The following is a 15,383-nucleotide window of genomic DNA, read 5'->3' as shown; positions in this document are numbered from 1 at the left end:
TGCAATAAAAAGTAAATAGAAGAATATTTTATAGTTTACTTATCATAATTGTTAATATAATCTATGTGATTATGTGATAAAATAAGTGAAAATTATTTTCAATCTGTTTATTTTCATCTCACTTTTCCATTTTTAATAATTTTATTATAGATAATTTTTTTTCAATAATTTTATTAGCATTGGGGGCATAAAAAAAAATATTGTAAATTTACAATTATTAGTATTTAATTTTTTTTTTTTCGAATTCAATAATACTACAGTTGTGTGTAAATTTAAATTAATCATCTGCATCATGCATCATCATTTAGCAAAATATATTCATTTTTATTATCATTTCACATTTTTTTTTTAGATTTTAAGTTACATTTTAAGTTTTAACATTAAATTTTGACATGAAATCAGATTAGATAACAATTAAAATATGAATGTAGAAAATTATTATTACATCCCTTTCAAATAAGAGAAAAAAAATTAATCTTTTCTTTTTTAGTGTGCTAAATCTTAAAAAAAAAAAGGAAGCCGATTAAAAAAAAACTATGGAAAAATGGATAATTTATAATCTTAGTAGCACTTTGTGGTATACTTTACTTTCTCTTAAGTATTGTTAAGTAACAAAAGATCTTATAAGACTACAATCTTTCGTTCTTTTTTTTCTATCATTTTTAATCAATGCTAACTTTTTTTTTTTGCTAATCTTCGTTTTATTTATCAAAAAAAAATCATATACTTTCCTTTGATTAAATTCCGAATCGCTTATCATCAATCGTTCTTCTTTTTTTTTAATTCTATCTAATCTTATTTTGCTATTATTAAAATGCAAATTTTTTAAAAATAATGAAATTTAATTGTTGATTGATCAGATTCAGGAAATTACATCTAAAAAATTACAAATGAAATGCTATAACTATTAGTAGTTTTTTTTCTTTTATTCTAATATTTGTGGCATTTTTTCATTTTTAAAATTATTTGGAATAGTTAAAAAAATTATGAGTTTTTTTTTTTAAATTCTCTTTTTTGAATAATTAAATTTAAATAGTTAAAAAAATACATTGCAATGAAATCTAATGCTTTCCCCTTTAGCTATTGTAATAGCTTTTGCTAACTTTTTCATATTGCTGTATCATTTAATACATCTTTGAAGCTGTATCATTTTGATAAGAAATCTGATAAATACAGAAGGCCAACTGATAAATATAAAAAGCTACAGCTAACTGAATTATATGTAATAGTTTTCGTTAAATTACTACAACTACTGCAATTAATTTCGATTATATTCCGGAATTAAATTCAATTTTGTTGTCTTGAAGTGACCTCTTAAAGTATTGAAAAATTTCCTTAGCTTTTGACATTGTAAACGAACGGTACGGCTCAATCGTAATTTCCTCTAAAGAAAGATAAATATAACTATTTCCTGTAAATTACATCAATTATTGACGATCGGAAAGCTACTTCCTCAATAATTGGAAATGAAAAAATGAATTGTCAAATATCAATTTCAATATTTTTCTCTCGTAAAATTTGTGAAAATGTCATGAAACTTATATTTCAAATATTTCAACATTATTTTAGTTGGATGTCTCATTAACTCATTTAATTGTTCATTAATGTTAGAAAGTTAAAAAGTCAGAAAATATCAACAAAAAGTTATTTAACTTGTCATAAACAATTATATTTCTAAGAAACGAATCGTCATTTTGAATTGTAAATTTTTAATAGATTAAATAAAACAATAATCAACGATATCCGATTCGATAATATAATTAGAACATATAAGCTTAGCTCGTATATACACTACAAAATTCAGCTTATATATAAAATGTGGTTGTACAGTGCAACCGTATTGACTGCTTTTACTTATTTGGTATGTTCCAGTAATCTATTTGATGCCAAAAAACGACTCAAAAAGGTAATAATCTATGTTTTATTTCCATTTTACAATCTTAAAATTCAAACAAAATTTAACTTTAATATCGATTTTCAATTTATTATTTATATTTATATGTATTACTGTTCTTAATTTGATATAAAAATTAACCAAAGATCGCTAAATGGGGTAATTTCGAAGAGTTAACTTGCATTACTTAACTTTAGGTTTTGTTAAAGCAACAGTTGAAATTTTTTTTTTTTCTTTTATTTATAACAACTGTGTTGAACTGTATGGATTTAATCCAAAATTCATTCAATAGAATTCTTAAAATTTCATTTTTTTTTTTCTCTTTTGAATTTTAAGAATGGAAATCATACATCATCAGTAAATTATCGTCGACGTTATCGTTTACCATTAGCTGATAAAGAAGAGATACAAATTCCAATGAGAATACCTAAATTATCAAGAGCACAAAAAATAGCATTGATTATTGAATCAGGACAAAATCCATTTGAAAAGAAGCGAAAACGAAAAGAGAAAGGTTATTTTTAAAAAAAAAAAGCAATTTTTACAAACAATCAATTTTTATTTATTAAAAAAAAAAAAAGAAAAGAAAGTATTTAATGAAATTTTTTTAAAGAGATATTAAGGGATTTGACATTGATTTCAGGAAAAATACGCTTAAGAAAGCTAAGACATGTGCGACAATATCCGAACAATGCATTTTTGTTGTTGGATGATAACGATGGTGATGAATTGCAATGGAATATTAATATGTATCGTGAAAGTGATACTGATAAAATGCAGAAACAACAACAACAATCTGGAAGATTCGAGAATTCTCGATGGGAAGCAGATACGGAATTAGCAACAACAACAGTCAAAACTGAATGGGAAAATATAAAAAAGTCATACAATGGAAGTAATCATTGGGAAAGTTCAACATTATGGTACTGGGATACTTCAACAAATCCAACATACTGGCATACCTCAGTGACATCTAATTCTTGGCAAACAACTACCAAACATCCACTTTGGAGGCAAAATATTGAAACAGTAATAACTACAACAACTACTACTACATCACCTATCACTGATAGTATTATTGTTTTTACAACTACCTCTACACCACCTGTACCAGATGTAACCGAAGAAGAGTTTATCTGGGAACGATTACAGGTTGCAACACCAGGTACATCGCCAAAACCAAATCAACCACTTGCTCTACCAATGAAAAATTGTCCACATCGCTTTGATGCAGTTACACGTGGTATTGATTAATATTCTGAATTGAAATCATTGCAGAACAAAGAAAAAAAGCACTGAATCAAAAAACTCAAAAGTTTTACTCATTTTTTTAAATTACTAAATTATTTGCTATTCAATTTAGTTCTGCGGATAAAACTATAAAAATTGACATTCTTATCCAAACGTACGAGTTTTGTTTTGTTTTTAATTTTAAAATTTAAATTTAAAATTTGTAGCATTTAACGGTCGTACATATGTATTTGCTCGTGATCGTGTATATCAGCTGTGGAGACATGATAATTTACATCAAAAAGCATCATTTCTTATCAGTGAGATGTTTCCAAAAGGTCCACGTACCGTTACCGTAGCATACACTAATAGTAGAAGTGGTGTAACGGTACTTATTGAACATCAAACAGTTTACCGATATCGATGGAATCGAAAGAATAAAGTTTTCTATGTTAGTATTCCTACTATTAATTTCAATGGTACCTTTTTTTTTTTTTATTTTAATAATGAAATTAAAAATTGTGACAAATAATTTTACAGCTTGCTCGAAAGAGTCCTCAGACATTAACAACAAAAATGCCCGTATATCCCCGTGCAGGATTTCAATGGGTAGATGGTAATCAAGTTCTTGTCGAAGTAAATTCATTTCATTTTCTTTTGTCAGTATTTTATTAAAAGAAACCTGTTATCTGTTTGTATTTAAAAAAAAAAAAAAACTTTGCTATTTTTATAATTAAATTTAATTGTTTCATTTTTGGATATTCAAAATAAAATGGAATTATTAGAGGAAATTTTAGGGAGATAATTTTGCAACATACGATGCATACTGGAATGTTGCAACATTTTCTGGCTTAACAACAAATTATTTTCCACAATTTCCACGCGATTTAATTGGATTAACTTATCAGAATGATACCTTTTTCATTCTTTATACAGCATCCAATAAAATACAGGTAGAAAATGATAAATAATTAATTATGAAAGTTATTCTATTATCACACATAATTTAATAATGTTTCATTATCTGATAAGAATCTTACTAGAAAGATTAGTTATAAATTCTTTTCAATAAAATAAACCAAATTTTTGGTCAATTTTCTTTTCATATTAATTAATTTAAACGAACTAATAAAAGTTTGATTACAAAATTACCCACTGTTGAATGAAATTTTACTATCAATTTGAGCGATTGCATTTGTTTTAGACATGTAAAATTACTCAATTTTGAATTGTTTCAGATTTATGATACGGGCAAATATCGAGTGATACAAGAATACCCTATTCAAATTAGCGAATTCGTGGGTTGCTTTAATGGGTAGTGAAATTCTTGGAAATCTCAGAGCATATTGATCAAATGAAATTTTTTGCCTTTGTTCAACATGTTGCCTTTTCTTTCGTTAATTGTAATTTACATTTTGAGTTATAATATTTTCAACATTTTGTTATTTACGTATTTCGATAGTTTATTTTTTGTTGTATTTGTTTAACTTAAAATCTCTTCCAAATTTTATTTGATATACTCAATTCGAAATTAATCGATTTATTATTGATAATAATTCGAATATTTTCAAATTAAATGTATATTTCTATAAAATTTGAGAGAATTTTGAATGAATGTTATGCATATACCTTCTTGTGAACTCAATTAGGTCATTTTGCTTATTTATCAGTTCAGCAAGTCAACTGATTGTTTTCAGACTGATAAACAAATCCTAATTTTGACTTACTAATATACTGTTATGATAAGTTTGCTTAAATTTTATCACTAATTCACTATTAATATTCTTAAATTGCATCTAAGCCAATTGTTACAACAAAAGTTCTACCTCACTTTTCCGTTCCTGAAAATAACATTTTGTTTCCTAATTTTGCATTTGTATTTAAAAAACAAAAAGAAGACAAAAATTTTTGGATAAAAGTATGATAGGAAACAAAAAAAAAAAAATAAGAAATAAATGCTTTTTAATGATTTCTTTTCTTGTCATTCAAGCTGATCAATTAGAGTTTTAATGAAAAAATAAAATTTTAGTCTCGAAGAAATTTCAGAATATTTTATCGCCTCCATTATATTAAGCCAGGATGGATAGTGTTGTTAGGACTATTGTTAAAAGCTTTTTTGTATTATCATAATTCAATTCCTTTGATATCTATAGTGATAAATTTGAATAATGAAACATAGTTTAGTATCAAATTCTCGAAACGATGAACAGTAAAAACTTGAAAGCTTAAAAGTTAAAATTTCCAGTAGAATTCGAGTAACCATAAAATTACGTAAAATTCAAAATTTTTCATTTTTTTTTTTTTTTTTTTTGAAAAATTTCTTATCATTTGGATGTTATTTTCCTGTTTTAGCATCAGAAATTGTTCTCATCCATTCTGGTAAATATTGCATGGTCTTTCGATAATTTGAATATTTCAATTTATTCTTTCCATCTTAAGACGATCACTTCATTTATATATCAAAATTTTATTTTCATAAATTACTTCAAATGTATTCCTCACTGCCACTTTTATTTACTCAATTCATAAGTGAAAAATAATATTTCTAATGCTATCACTGCGAGAATCATTTCCTTTCCTACGAAATTTGCTTAAATTTATTTAAAATTATACACTAACAACCCTCTTCTTATACTCATTCAATTTTGTTTACTATTTTATTTCAGTACAACAAGTTTATTAGTAATTTCAATTTTTTATAATTTCATTCTTTGAGCATTAATAAGTTTTTTGAAATTTGCTAAACTGATTTAATTCATTATTATCTTTTCCATTCAATTAAATTTTAATAAAATGGAAAATTTTTTGATAAATTTTGTCCAAGTTTTATTACTATCTTCTAACTATCATATTTTTAAGTGTACTTATACATTTGTTCTATCTAAAAAGTTAGACAAACCTTTCAATCTAAAACTTTCAGGCTTCAATAATATCAGTAAAAATTTGTCTTCTCTTTGCTTAAACATCGCTTATCACTTCAAGTGATAACAAAATTAAAACTGAAATAGCAAATTTCATCGAAAAACTATCACATCAAATAATTATGGAATAATATTGCAATGATATTTCATCTTATCAATTATTTCCGTTTGCTCTTTCTACCTGTAGCAGAGATTTCAATCTTTGTTAAATTTCATCGAACAACAGCAGACTGCTTCGTATATAACAACGTTTCTCGGATAAAATACTCTTTGCCATTTAAAAAAAAAAAAAAACTTCAATTTACAAAAATTCATAATTTTATCATTTTTAAAATTTTATTTTAAATGACATATGTGTTCATTGCCACCTGAAATGTTCACATTGTTTTTCCTTTTTTGTTTTTTGTTTTCTTTTTTCTATTTATATGTTTACGTTGTATTTTGTCATCATATCATGCAAGCATTACTCGGCTTCCTTTGTTTGTTTTTCACAAAAAAAAATTTCCAATTTTCAAATCGAATTTTTAGCACAATTTTCTGTTCTTAGCTTCTTTGCATCTTTTACTTAACAATCATATTGACAAATTTTTAATATAAGAAAGTTGAATTATATAACATTAAAATTTGAAAATATTTTACAAAATTAAAGAAATGATTTGTTTTTCCATTGTTTAAAATTAAATAAAAATGTAAAACTGCTAATTTTTTTTTTTTTTACTTCAAAAGTTGACAAAATATTTAATTCATTGTAAATTATTACATTCATTAAAATTACATCTTACTGAAATTATAAATCAAATGTTAAAATAATCAGTGATAATTGCAATGGATATATGCAACAGGAACTGATCATTTTGATTAAATTCGATTAATCTATTAAAATGTTATGGAATTATCACAAGAAGTGAATTATCACTAAAACAATTTTTAGAGGATAAAAAGTGATTTATTTATCAAACTCAATTATTTATCAAATTTCTAAAAAATCAAAACTTATATCCAATTTTGAAAACATTGAAACAATTAATTATGAAAGCGCCAAATTAATCATCAGAAATGAATATTTAATAAACAAATGTTTGTCATTCAATGTCAGAAAGAAATGGACAGTATTGGTTTGCTTGAAAGTAATGTGAAAGAGATTAATAATAATAATTGAAGTGAAACGAAGCATGCAAAAATGGACAGTGGTCAAAGTGACTGTAGTTTTATAATTATTTCAATAACATATTTAATTAACAAAAATATTGACAGTTAAATTATTTTGATTTTTGAAAAGATAAAAAATATTATAGGAAAGAAAGAAGGATGAGAATTAAGGAAATGGAATAAGTGTGGATGATAACATTTGATAGTAAATGATTCCAAAAATACAATACAATTTGATATTTTTAGAAATGAAATTTAAACTTTTTTCTTGATATAAACAAAAACTTTTTTGCAAAATGTTATCATTGGATTAGTCTTAAATTTTCTGTTCGCTACTTGGTACAGATAACTTATCAGATTTTTCTTTTTTTAATGTAACATTTATTTATGAGAAATTTTAATAGAAATGTCACAGCTCTCAGTAACCGGTATATATGATCACCTTAACTCTCAGTAAAGTTGAATATTGGATGATCTATAAAATTAATAATGCAGAATTGCTTCTGACAATTTCCGGGTTGTTCCAATTCCAGCATAATAACCGTATTGTGATGTTTTAGATATGGTTTTGGTACGTAGAGAGTAATCTGAATTTAACAGTAAATGATCTAATGACAACAGAATTACTTTAAAAATTGTAATATAAATCATTACATGAAATCAATTACCTGAGGTCCAATACTTGGCCAATATCGGCCAATATTATGTCCATTAATGAATACCTGTCCTTTACCCCATTTACTTAGATTCAAGAAAGTATCGGCAAGATGATTTGCATAAAAATGTCCCATATATAAGCCTAATCCATTTTTATTTCTCTGAAATCCTTGCAGCACTTTAGCTAGCTACATGAAATTTAATCCAATAAACTTAAGTTTTTAGGATGAAAAATAGGATTTAAAAAAGAAAAAAAGATACGATAAAGAAGATAACCAAAGCGAAAAAATACATGCAAAACTTATTAAATTAATGATTGCGAACTCCTCCAAATGAATTGATAAATATAAATTAGTATAAGTCATAATAATTTCAAAATTTTTGAAATATCACTTAAACTTAGACAAAAATAAACATACACTAAAATAGTTCCATCTCGAAATTCGTTGAGCCATTGAAATTATTAATTTTGAGTGTAGGCCACATTGTATCCAATCATCGATTATTTGTCCATCAAGTGTTACATTTGTTAATATACCCTAAATATTAGGCTATTTTCTTGTGATAAACATCAAAACAATACTGATAATACTGATTAGAATAAAATTATCATTATTATGAATTATCGTTGTAATTATGAGCTGTAACAATGAACTTCATATAATTTAAATAACTTTTCTTCCTCTAAAACGTCATAGTTAGCTCAATAAACCAGAAGCGAACATTTATCACACTTCGAAAAGGTGAATTTCAATTAATTGATGAATTTTAATTGATTTTTTCAAATTTTACAAAGAAAAATGAAATACTTTGAAATCATTGATCGTTGGTATTGTTTGACGTCCTTGATTTTCTACTAATATTCCAAGTGTTGCACTTGCTCTTGCATCTTTTAAATATACCCAGTGTTTCCAATAACTATCAAATCTATTCACCAATATTCCCTGAAAATTTCTCTTGGATAAAAAATTTGAAATGTATTAACTTTGTTTTAATTCTAAAATTAAAATTAGACGAAATGAAGTTGTCTTGAAAATTAATTAATTTAATAATGATTACATTCACTTAATTGAGTAATGAAATAAGGTAATTAAATTAAAGTTCCTTTTGAAATATACCTGTAATTCATTATTAATAAACACATAGCTACGATCTTTCATTAACGGTATTGTAAGATTTGTTCCACCAAACTTTAGTGTCGTATAGTATATCACAAAACCTGTCAAAAATTTTTCGAAATTTAGATGTCAAATTTGATATCTTAATAATTTATTTATGATAGGAAAAGAAATGATGCAATTTGCAGTACATTTACGCGTTAAACATTTGAAAAAGCTAATTCAATTAATTTTAGGATTTAAAAAAAAGAAGTAATTTAAAAAAGAAATCTACCAAATGGATGATCGAGTTGTTCAAATGAAATTGGATACTTTGTTGCTTGACAATATTGACTCACTGTTACTAATTCCCAAAAATGTTTCCCTAGCGGTAAAATTTCTTTCAACTTTACACTACCATAACCAATTTTCCTGGAAAAGAACTGATTTTTATAATGAACAAAATGTCCTAATATAATTACTCGAAAAATAAGATATAATCACTTGAATCATAATACAATTACTTGAAAAAAAAAGAAAAAATATTGCATTGCTTTCTAAGATATTAAAATTATAATATATTTTATGATGAATTATGATAGAGAGAAACAATGTAACACAAAATTTTTAGCATTTCAAATTAAAAAATGAAAAAAAAATGTGCAAAATTTATTTTGAATTTTTATTTTGACAACAATATTCTAACTTCCTGCATTCAAAGTAATGAAATAACACATATTAACTATGTAAAAACCACATCTTTAACTCCTTCAATTTTAGAATTATATTATTTTTTTTTTTATAATTTTAAATTACTTACAAATTATCCCGTGGTATATCACCTGGTTTATGCGGCCAATCTGATTTACTCGCTAACCAATTTCTTATTGCCATATATTTTTGAGTTAAATCACCTGCCTCAGTTAGTGGAGCAGAATAATCGTAAGATGTTATTACCTATGTAATAAATATTTTCATTAATAGAACTATTCAATGAAAATTTGAAAACTTTTACAATTTGTTAATTGCTTGCAAAAAAAAAAGAAAATGAAGAATTGAGTAGATTCAGTTTAATGAATTAATAACGAATTTAATTTATTCTGAATAACAGATCAATCTGGAAAGTAGCATTAAACGGTATACGAATTATTCAATTCTAAGAAAATTGTTATAATTTATTTGCTGATCTGTTGGTATATTTAATGACTGTTATCGCTAAAGTAAATGGCAAAGAACAACGATCTTAAAATACGGAAGGTTTTTCATATGCGGAAGAATAACGGCCATCAAATACGGAAGGTTTTCATATGCGGAAGAATAACAGCCATCAAATACGGAAGGTTTTTCATATGCGGAAGAATAACGGCCATCAAATACGGAAGGTTTTCATATGCGGAAGAATAACGGTCATCAAATATGGAAGGTTTTCATATGCGGAAGAATAACGGCCATCAAATACGGAAGGTTTTTCATATACGGAAGAATAACAGTCATTAAATACGGAAGGATCTTTCGCAATTTCTAAAAGTTCTGTACACAGATTTACTTTGCAGTAACAGTTTTTGGTTTTGAAATCTTACCGGTGCGGTAATTTCAGCTCCATTCCAATAACCGAAATTGGTGCCACCATGGAACATATAAAAATTAATACTTGCACCAAGTTGATACATATAATCAGCCGTATCAATGATTTCTGTTATTGATGGTAACTTTTCACTCTTTTGACCCCAAATAACCAACCATCCGGGATAAAATTCGGAGTTCACCAATGGTCCTATTCATTAATTTATTTCAAAACTTAGCAAAATTTTTTCAGAAAGATTAAAAGGTTTTAATTGAATTTTTATATGACTGTTATAAAAAAGCAGTGCTCTAAAAATCACAAAAATTACATTAAGCACATTGCATTTTAAACTTTTCGATAGATCTCAGTGCTTCATTAATTGAGCTCTACTATCTTTTCAGTTATTGATTGATTACAAATGCACAATCAATCAATCTAAACTTTTATGTATGGATGAATAAAGAAGTCTAATGAGATAGGAAAATCAATCGATCAGTTCATTCTCAATAAGTATAGAAATTTTAAATTAGACATTCAATTTTCTGATAGATCAATGAATCCAATAAAAAATCTCAATGACATATTTTAAATGAAACGAATAAACCATGCGGTGCATAATGTCGTTGCATTGCAAAATATGCCTGAACATTTTGTCGAGTTGTTGGACCAAAATCGATTGTTGGATAAACACCTGCTAGTGTGCCACATTTCAGGTAAGACTCTGCTGATCCATCAGCTATAAATAATTGTAGAAAGTTGACATTGATGGATATTAGAGAGTGACAGTCCTTCCTAACTTTATAACAATAAAATCACTCAGTAAGAAGTTGTATTTTTGAACTTAAACTTCGCTTTCTTACTTTTACAATTTATAAAGTTAACTTTCATACTGCAGATGAAATAACTTTGACTGATTGCAGTAATGGTTTTGCTTAGTGCTCCCTGTTATTTAAATTCATACTTTGGAATATTTCTGCACTTTTTTTGGATTTTAATCTTTGAAGAGAAAATAACAATTATTTTAATTGTTTGCTAATAAAAATTAGAATTAACTAGAAATTTTTTTAGTAATATTTTTAACATTCCAATGTGATTTTGATAATTGTGTTCCACATACATATATATATATTTTTTAGTTTCAGAGAATTAAAAAATAGGTAGTTTAATTAAACTATCAAAAAATTGGGAATTTTATTCAATAAGAAGTGAACACAAATAATTGTCGAATAATTTTAGCACTTTCTTTAAAAAAAAAATAGCTTTATTTATTGATAATTTGCAAAATAATGAGATCGAATTAGTTTGAGGGGTTTTTACGATTGAAATTAACCGTCAAAAGAATTTGATTGCATTCGATTTAGAGCTATGAGCAATAAATTTATCTCAAATATCCATAACTGGACTCAGTGCTTCTCGGTTTTCTAAGTTTTAAACTTTATCAGCTAGAAAAACTGATAAAGATCTTCAGCAATTCACTTAGAGCTAAAATTTCTTAAACATCAACGCAAAATCATTTTGATATATTTCCTGTGATAGCTAAAAGAAAGAATGGAAATTGAAATGAATAAAATTATTGATATCTAAAAAGTTTGATTTGCAGTTGTAATTTTCAAGAAGTTTTAATTAGAGGAGAAAAAGGCATTGTGAATTCTGAATAATAGTTCTGGATGTATTTTAAATTTTAAGACTTTCTTATCTAAACTTCTTGAAAATTTCAAATTCAATAAAGTAATAAGGTTATGATGTAAAATTGTAAATGCGATATTTTCTTAATTAATAAATTCTAGAACCTACTGGTATATTGGATGACATCTGGCCCAAGATGATATCGAACTATTTCACTCAATCGTTTCAGGTAAATCTGATCGCATGCATAATGACTACCATATTCGTTTTCCAGTTGTACCATCAGTATTGGACCACCATTTTTAAGCAAATAAGGATTCAGTATAGGTAACAAAACATTGAACCAAAGTTCCACTTCTTTTAGGAATCTGATTTTATTAGTTTTATAGTTAGATAAAATACAAAAATGGAATAAATTGTTTTGGTAATTTTTTTTTTTTTTTTTGTTTTACTTTTAATAAATAATAAACCCTAATTTTGCTGGGAGTTTTTCATTTCATTTCTCTTTTTTGCTAATGCATTTATTATCAATTCAATGTATAAAAATGTATCATTGATTGATTACAAAAATGCACTATGTATGCAATTAATAAGGCACCTCCCAGAGATCAAACTAAATTTCTGTGAATTTTTCCGAAGATTTTGTTTTTGCACCGTTTGTCGGATGTTCTTTGATGGATATTTCCGTATTTATGAATAAGCCACCATGGGAGACCACCATTTTCCCATTCAGCACAAATATATGGACCAATCCTAAAGTAAGAAATTTATACAAAGGCAGCCCAGTAATAAGGAGGAATTCGAAAATAATGAATACTACCCGAAATATACCTGAATAAAGAATGAAATTACTTCAACAAAAGTAAGAGACATAGACACTAAGTAAGATAACTTTAGATCAATTAATACTAGAAATGTTATAAAGTAATAAATATGATAAAAATAATTTTTACCTTGCAAGGACGAAAAGTTGATTAGATGCAGCAAGTTCAATAAAACGTGTTATATTGCGTTTTCCATTAAACAGGTATCTATATTAGTTTTAATTTAAATTTTTTTTTTTTTTCATATAAAGTAAAAGCTTAAATGAATTTCTTTTTTAATTAAATATTATACAAAATAGTTTAAATATTTAAACAATTTCCTAATTACCATGCAGTTGTATTAATTCACAAGGTGACAAAGATGTGACATTTTTGCTTATATGATATAATATTATTATTTTTAATTATTTGATCGTAATCAAACAGCAAACCTTCCATTATAAACTTCATGAAAATTCCACGGAATGTACAATTGTATTGCATTTAAGCCTGCAGCACGAATTCGACGCAATCGATCAGCCCAGTAATAAGGAGGAATTCGAAAATAATGAATACTACCCGAAATATACCTGAATAAAGAATTAAATTACCTTAACAAATAAGGAAAGTAAGAGAACTAAAAGATGATAATATGATAGTAGAGACTTATTGAATTGATATGCATCATTCAGCAGTCAATTTTTGATGGAATGTAAATGTATTCCTTAATAGAAGAAAATTGATGGTACAAAAATTATTGGAAGAAATGAATGAAAAAAAAAAAAAAAAGAAATATTTCATTAAATTGTTTAGTACTATTTTTTCAGTAATTATTTTCTTCAGTAAAAATATATTATACCAAAAGAAAGGAAAATAAATTTGATGTATTTTTATTAAATTAATTTAAAAAAAAAAAAAAAAAATTATAATTTTAATAGAATTTTTACCTAAATGGTTTACCATTTAGCAGAAATGTATCATTTTGATAGTCAATAGCAAATGATGAATGCGATGAATTTGCTAAATGTGAAAAAATTTTTTGACAAATGAAAATATATTGCAAAATTGCAGCAAATCGTTTCATGAGATCGTTTTCTTCTTTTTTTCTGTTAACCTGAAATTTGCATATTTCAAGAATGAATTTTATTAGCTCATTTTTAAATATGATTTTAAAAAATTTTTTACAATGTTAAAATGAATATTAAGTAAAGCAAATTTATGGAATAAATTATAAAATCCATTAATAGATACAGGTGTGGAATTCCTCTACCATTAATCATTACAATACGAATCTTTATCATTGATAACGGTGATTATCTCCATACTTCTCTTAATAAAACCGGTTCTTTGCATTCAATAAATTTTGCTAAATTTGGTGGGGATAAATCTCGTTTCATTGCGCAGCAAATTTAACAATTTTGAAATAGTTTAACTTAACTATTTTGCTGGCAAACTTTCACGGAATTATATTTTATCAGTAATTTAAATAATGTTTTTGATTTTCTTCTGGATGTAAACACTTTTAAAAAAGGATTTTTTTAAAAAAAAAAAAGAAACAAAATAACCGGTGATATACATCTTATTTATTTACTTATTTTGAATATATCCTAACATATTCACATATTGCCAACAAAAGTAAATAAATCTCAAATATCAACAATTTTCTAATTTTAAATAAAGTTGTATTATTTATTGTTTGTTAATTTTTAAGCTAACAATGAGAAAACTTATTAGCTTTTACAGAAAATAGTTAACACATACCTAAAAATTATTCTCATATTTTTTTCATCGAAAATTTTATCATTGAAAATTATAAGTGTTAGCAAAAAAATTTAACAAAAACTTTTTGACAATAACTTGCGCATTCTTATTGCATATGCCTGATATTTCACTAATTAATATTTTGTTTTCAAGTTTAATTTTGATTTATTTTAAAGAAATAAATGTTGAAATTTTTATTTTTTGCACCTCTAAATTCGATATTTATTTCATTATTTGATGAAATGAAAAAAAAAAAAAAATGAAAAAGATTGGAAATAAGTTTAAGGAATTGGAAGAAATTTATGATTTTAAGATGTTTAAAAGGTAAATCAAGAAAATTCTATAGAAATTATAGCAAGAAATCAAATTTTAAGAAAAAAAGAATGAATCTTCAAACTTAACATTAAAATATGCAAAACTTAATTTCGCGAAAAATTCTTTTGAATAAAATTAACGAGTTAAAAAAAAATAACATAGAAACTAATTTAAAAAAAAAAAAAGAAACCGCTGGAACAATCAATCAAGATTCCGTTCATAGTTGCTTTTTTCATTCCTCTAATTCTTCCCCAACAAATGTAAATTTAAAAGAGAATTGTTTTTGAATAGAAACAAATCCAAATAATATTTCGTTTAATTATATAGCAAAGATCAAAGAAAAAAAATTGTGCTATAGAAATGGAA

General features: G+C 25.4%; 2 protein-coding genes across 2 annotated transcripts; one reads left to right on the top strand and one right to left on the bottom strand.

The window, feature by feature from the left end:
* Nucleotides 1-1,816: 1,816 nt before the first annotated feature.
* Nucleotides 1,817-4,443, top strand: Bm4781 (Uncharacterized protein; the record flags this gene model as incomplete). The annotated part of the gene is made up of 8 exons (XM_043081338.1): nucleotides 1,817-1,906; nucleotides 2,231-2,408; nucleotides 2,538-2,923; nucleotides 3,047-3,137; nucleotides 3,352-3,575; nucleotides 3,665-3,760; nucleotides 3,922-4,077; nucleotides 4,363-4,443. 8 exons carry the CDS (start codon nucleotides 1,817-1,819, stop codon nucleotides 4,441-4,443), a joined length of 1,302 nt encoding a protein of 433 aa, XP_042937272.1.
* Nucleotides 4,444-7,637: 3,194 nt separating this feature from the next.
* Bm5835 (Uncharacterized protein) lies at nucleotides 7,638-14,025 on the bottom strand (the record flags this gene model as incomplete). The annotated part of the gene is made up of 14 exons (XM_043081337.1): nucleotides 7,638-7,781; nucleotides 7,863-8,012; nucleotides 8,271-8,390; nucleotides 8,661-8,795; nucleotides 8,970-9,070; nucleotides 9,244-9,380; nucleotides 9,769-9,905; nucleotides 10,529-10,722; nucleotides 11,117-11,248; nucleotides 12,307-12,506; nucleotides 12,793-12,891; nucleotides 13,092-13,169; nucleotides 13,394-13,531; nucleotides 13,889-14,025. 14 exons carry the CDS (start codon nucleotides 14,023-14,025, stop codon nucleotides 7,638-7,640), a joined length of 1,902 nt encoding a protein of 633 aa, XP_042937271.1.
* Nucleotides 14,026-15,383: the final 1,358 nt, after the last annotated feature.

Source organism: Brugia malayi (assembly GCF_000002995.4).
Source record: "Brugia malayi strain FR3 genome assembly, contig: Bm_v4_Chr4_scaffold_001, whole genome shotgun sequence".
NCBI classification, from domain to species: Eukaryota; Metazoa; Nematoda; class Chromadorea; order Rhabditida; family Onchocercidae; genus Brugia; species Brugia malayi.
Note: the sequence above shows the minus strand (reverse complement) of the source record. Positions and strands in the feature narration are given on the sequence as shown.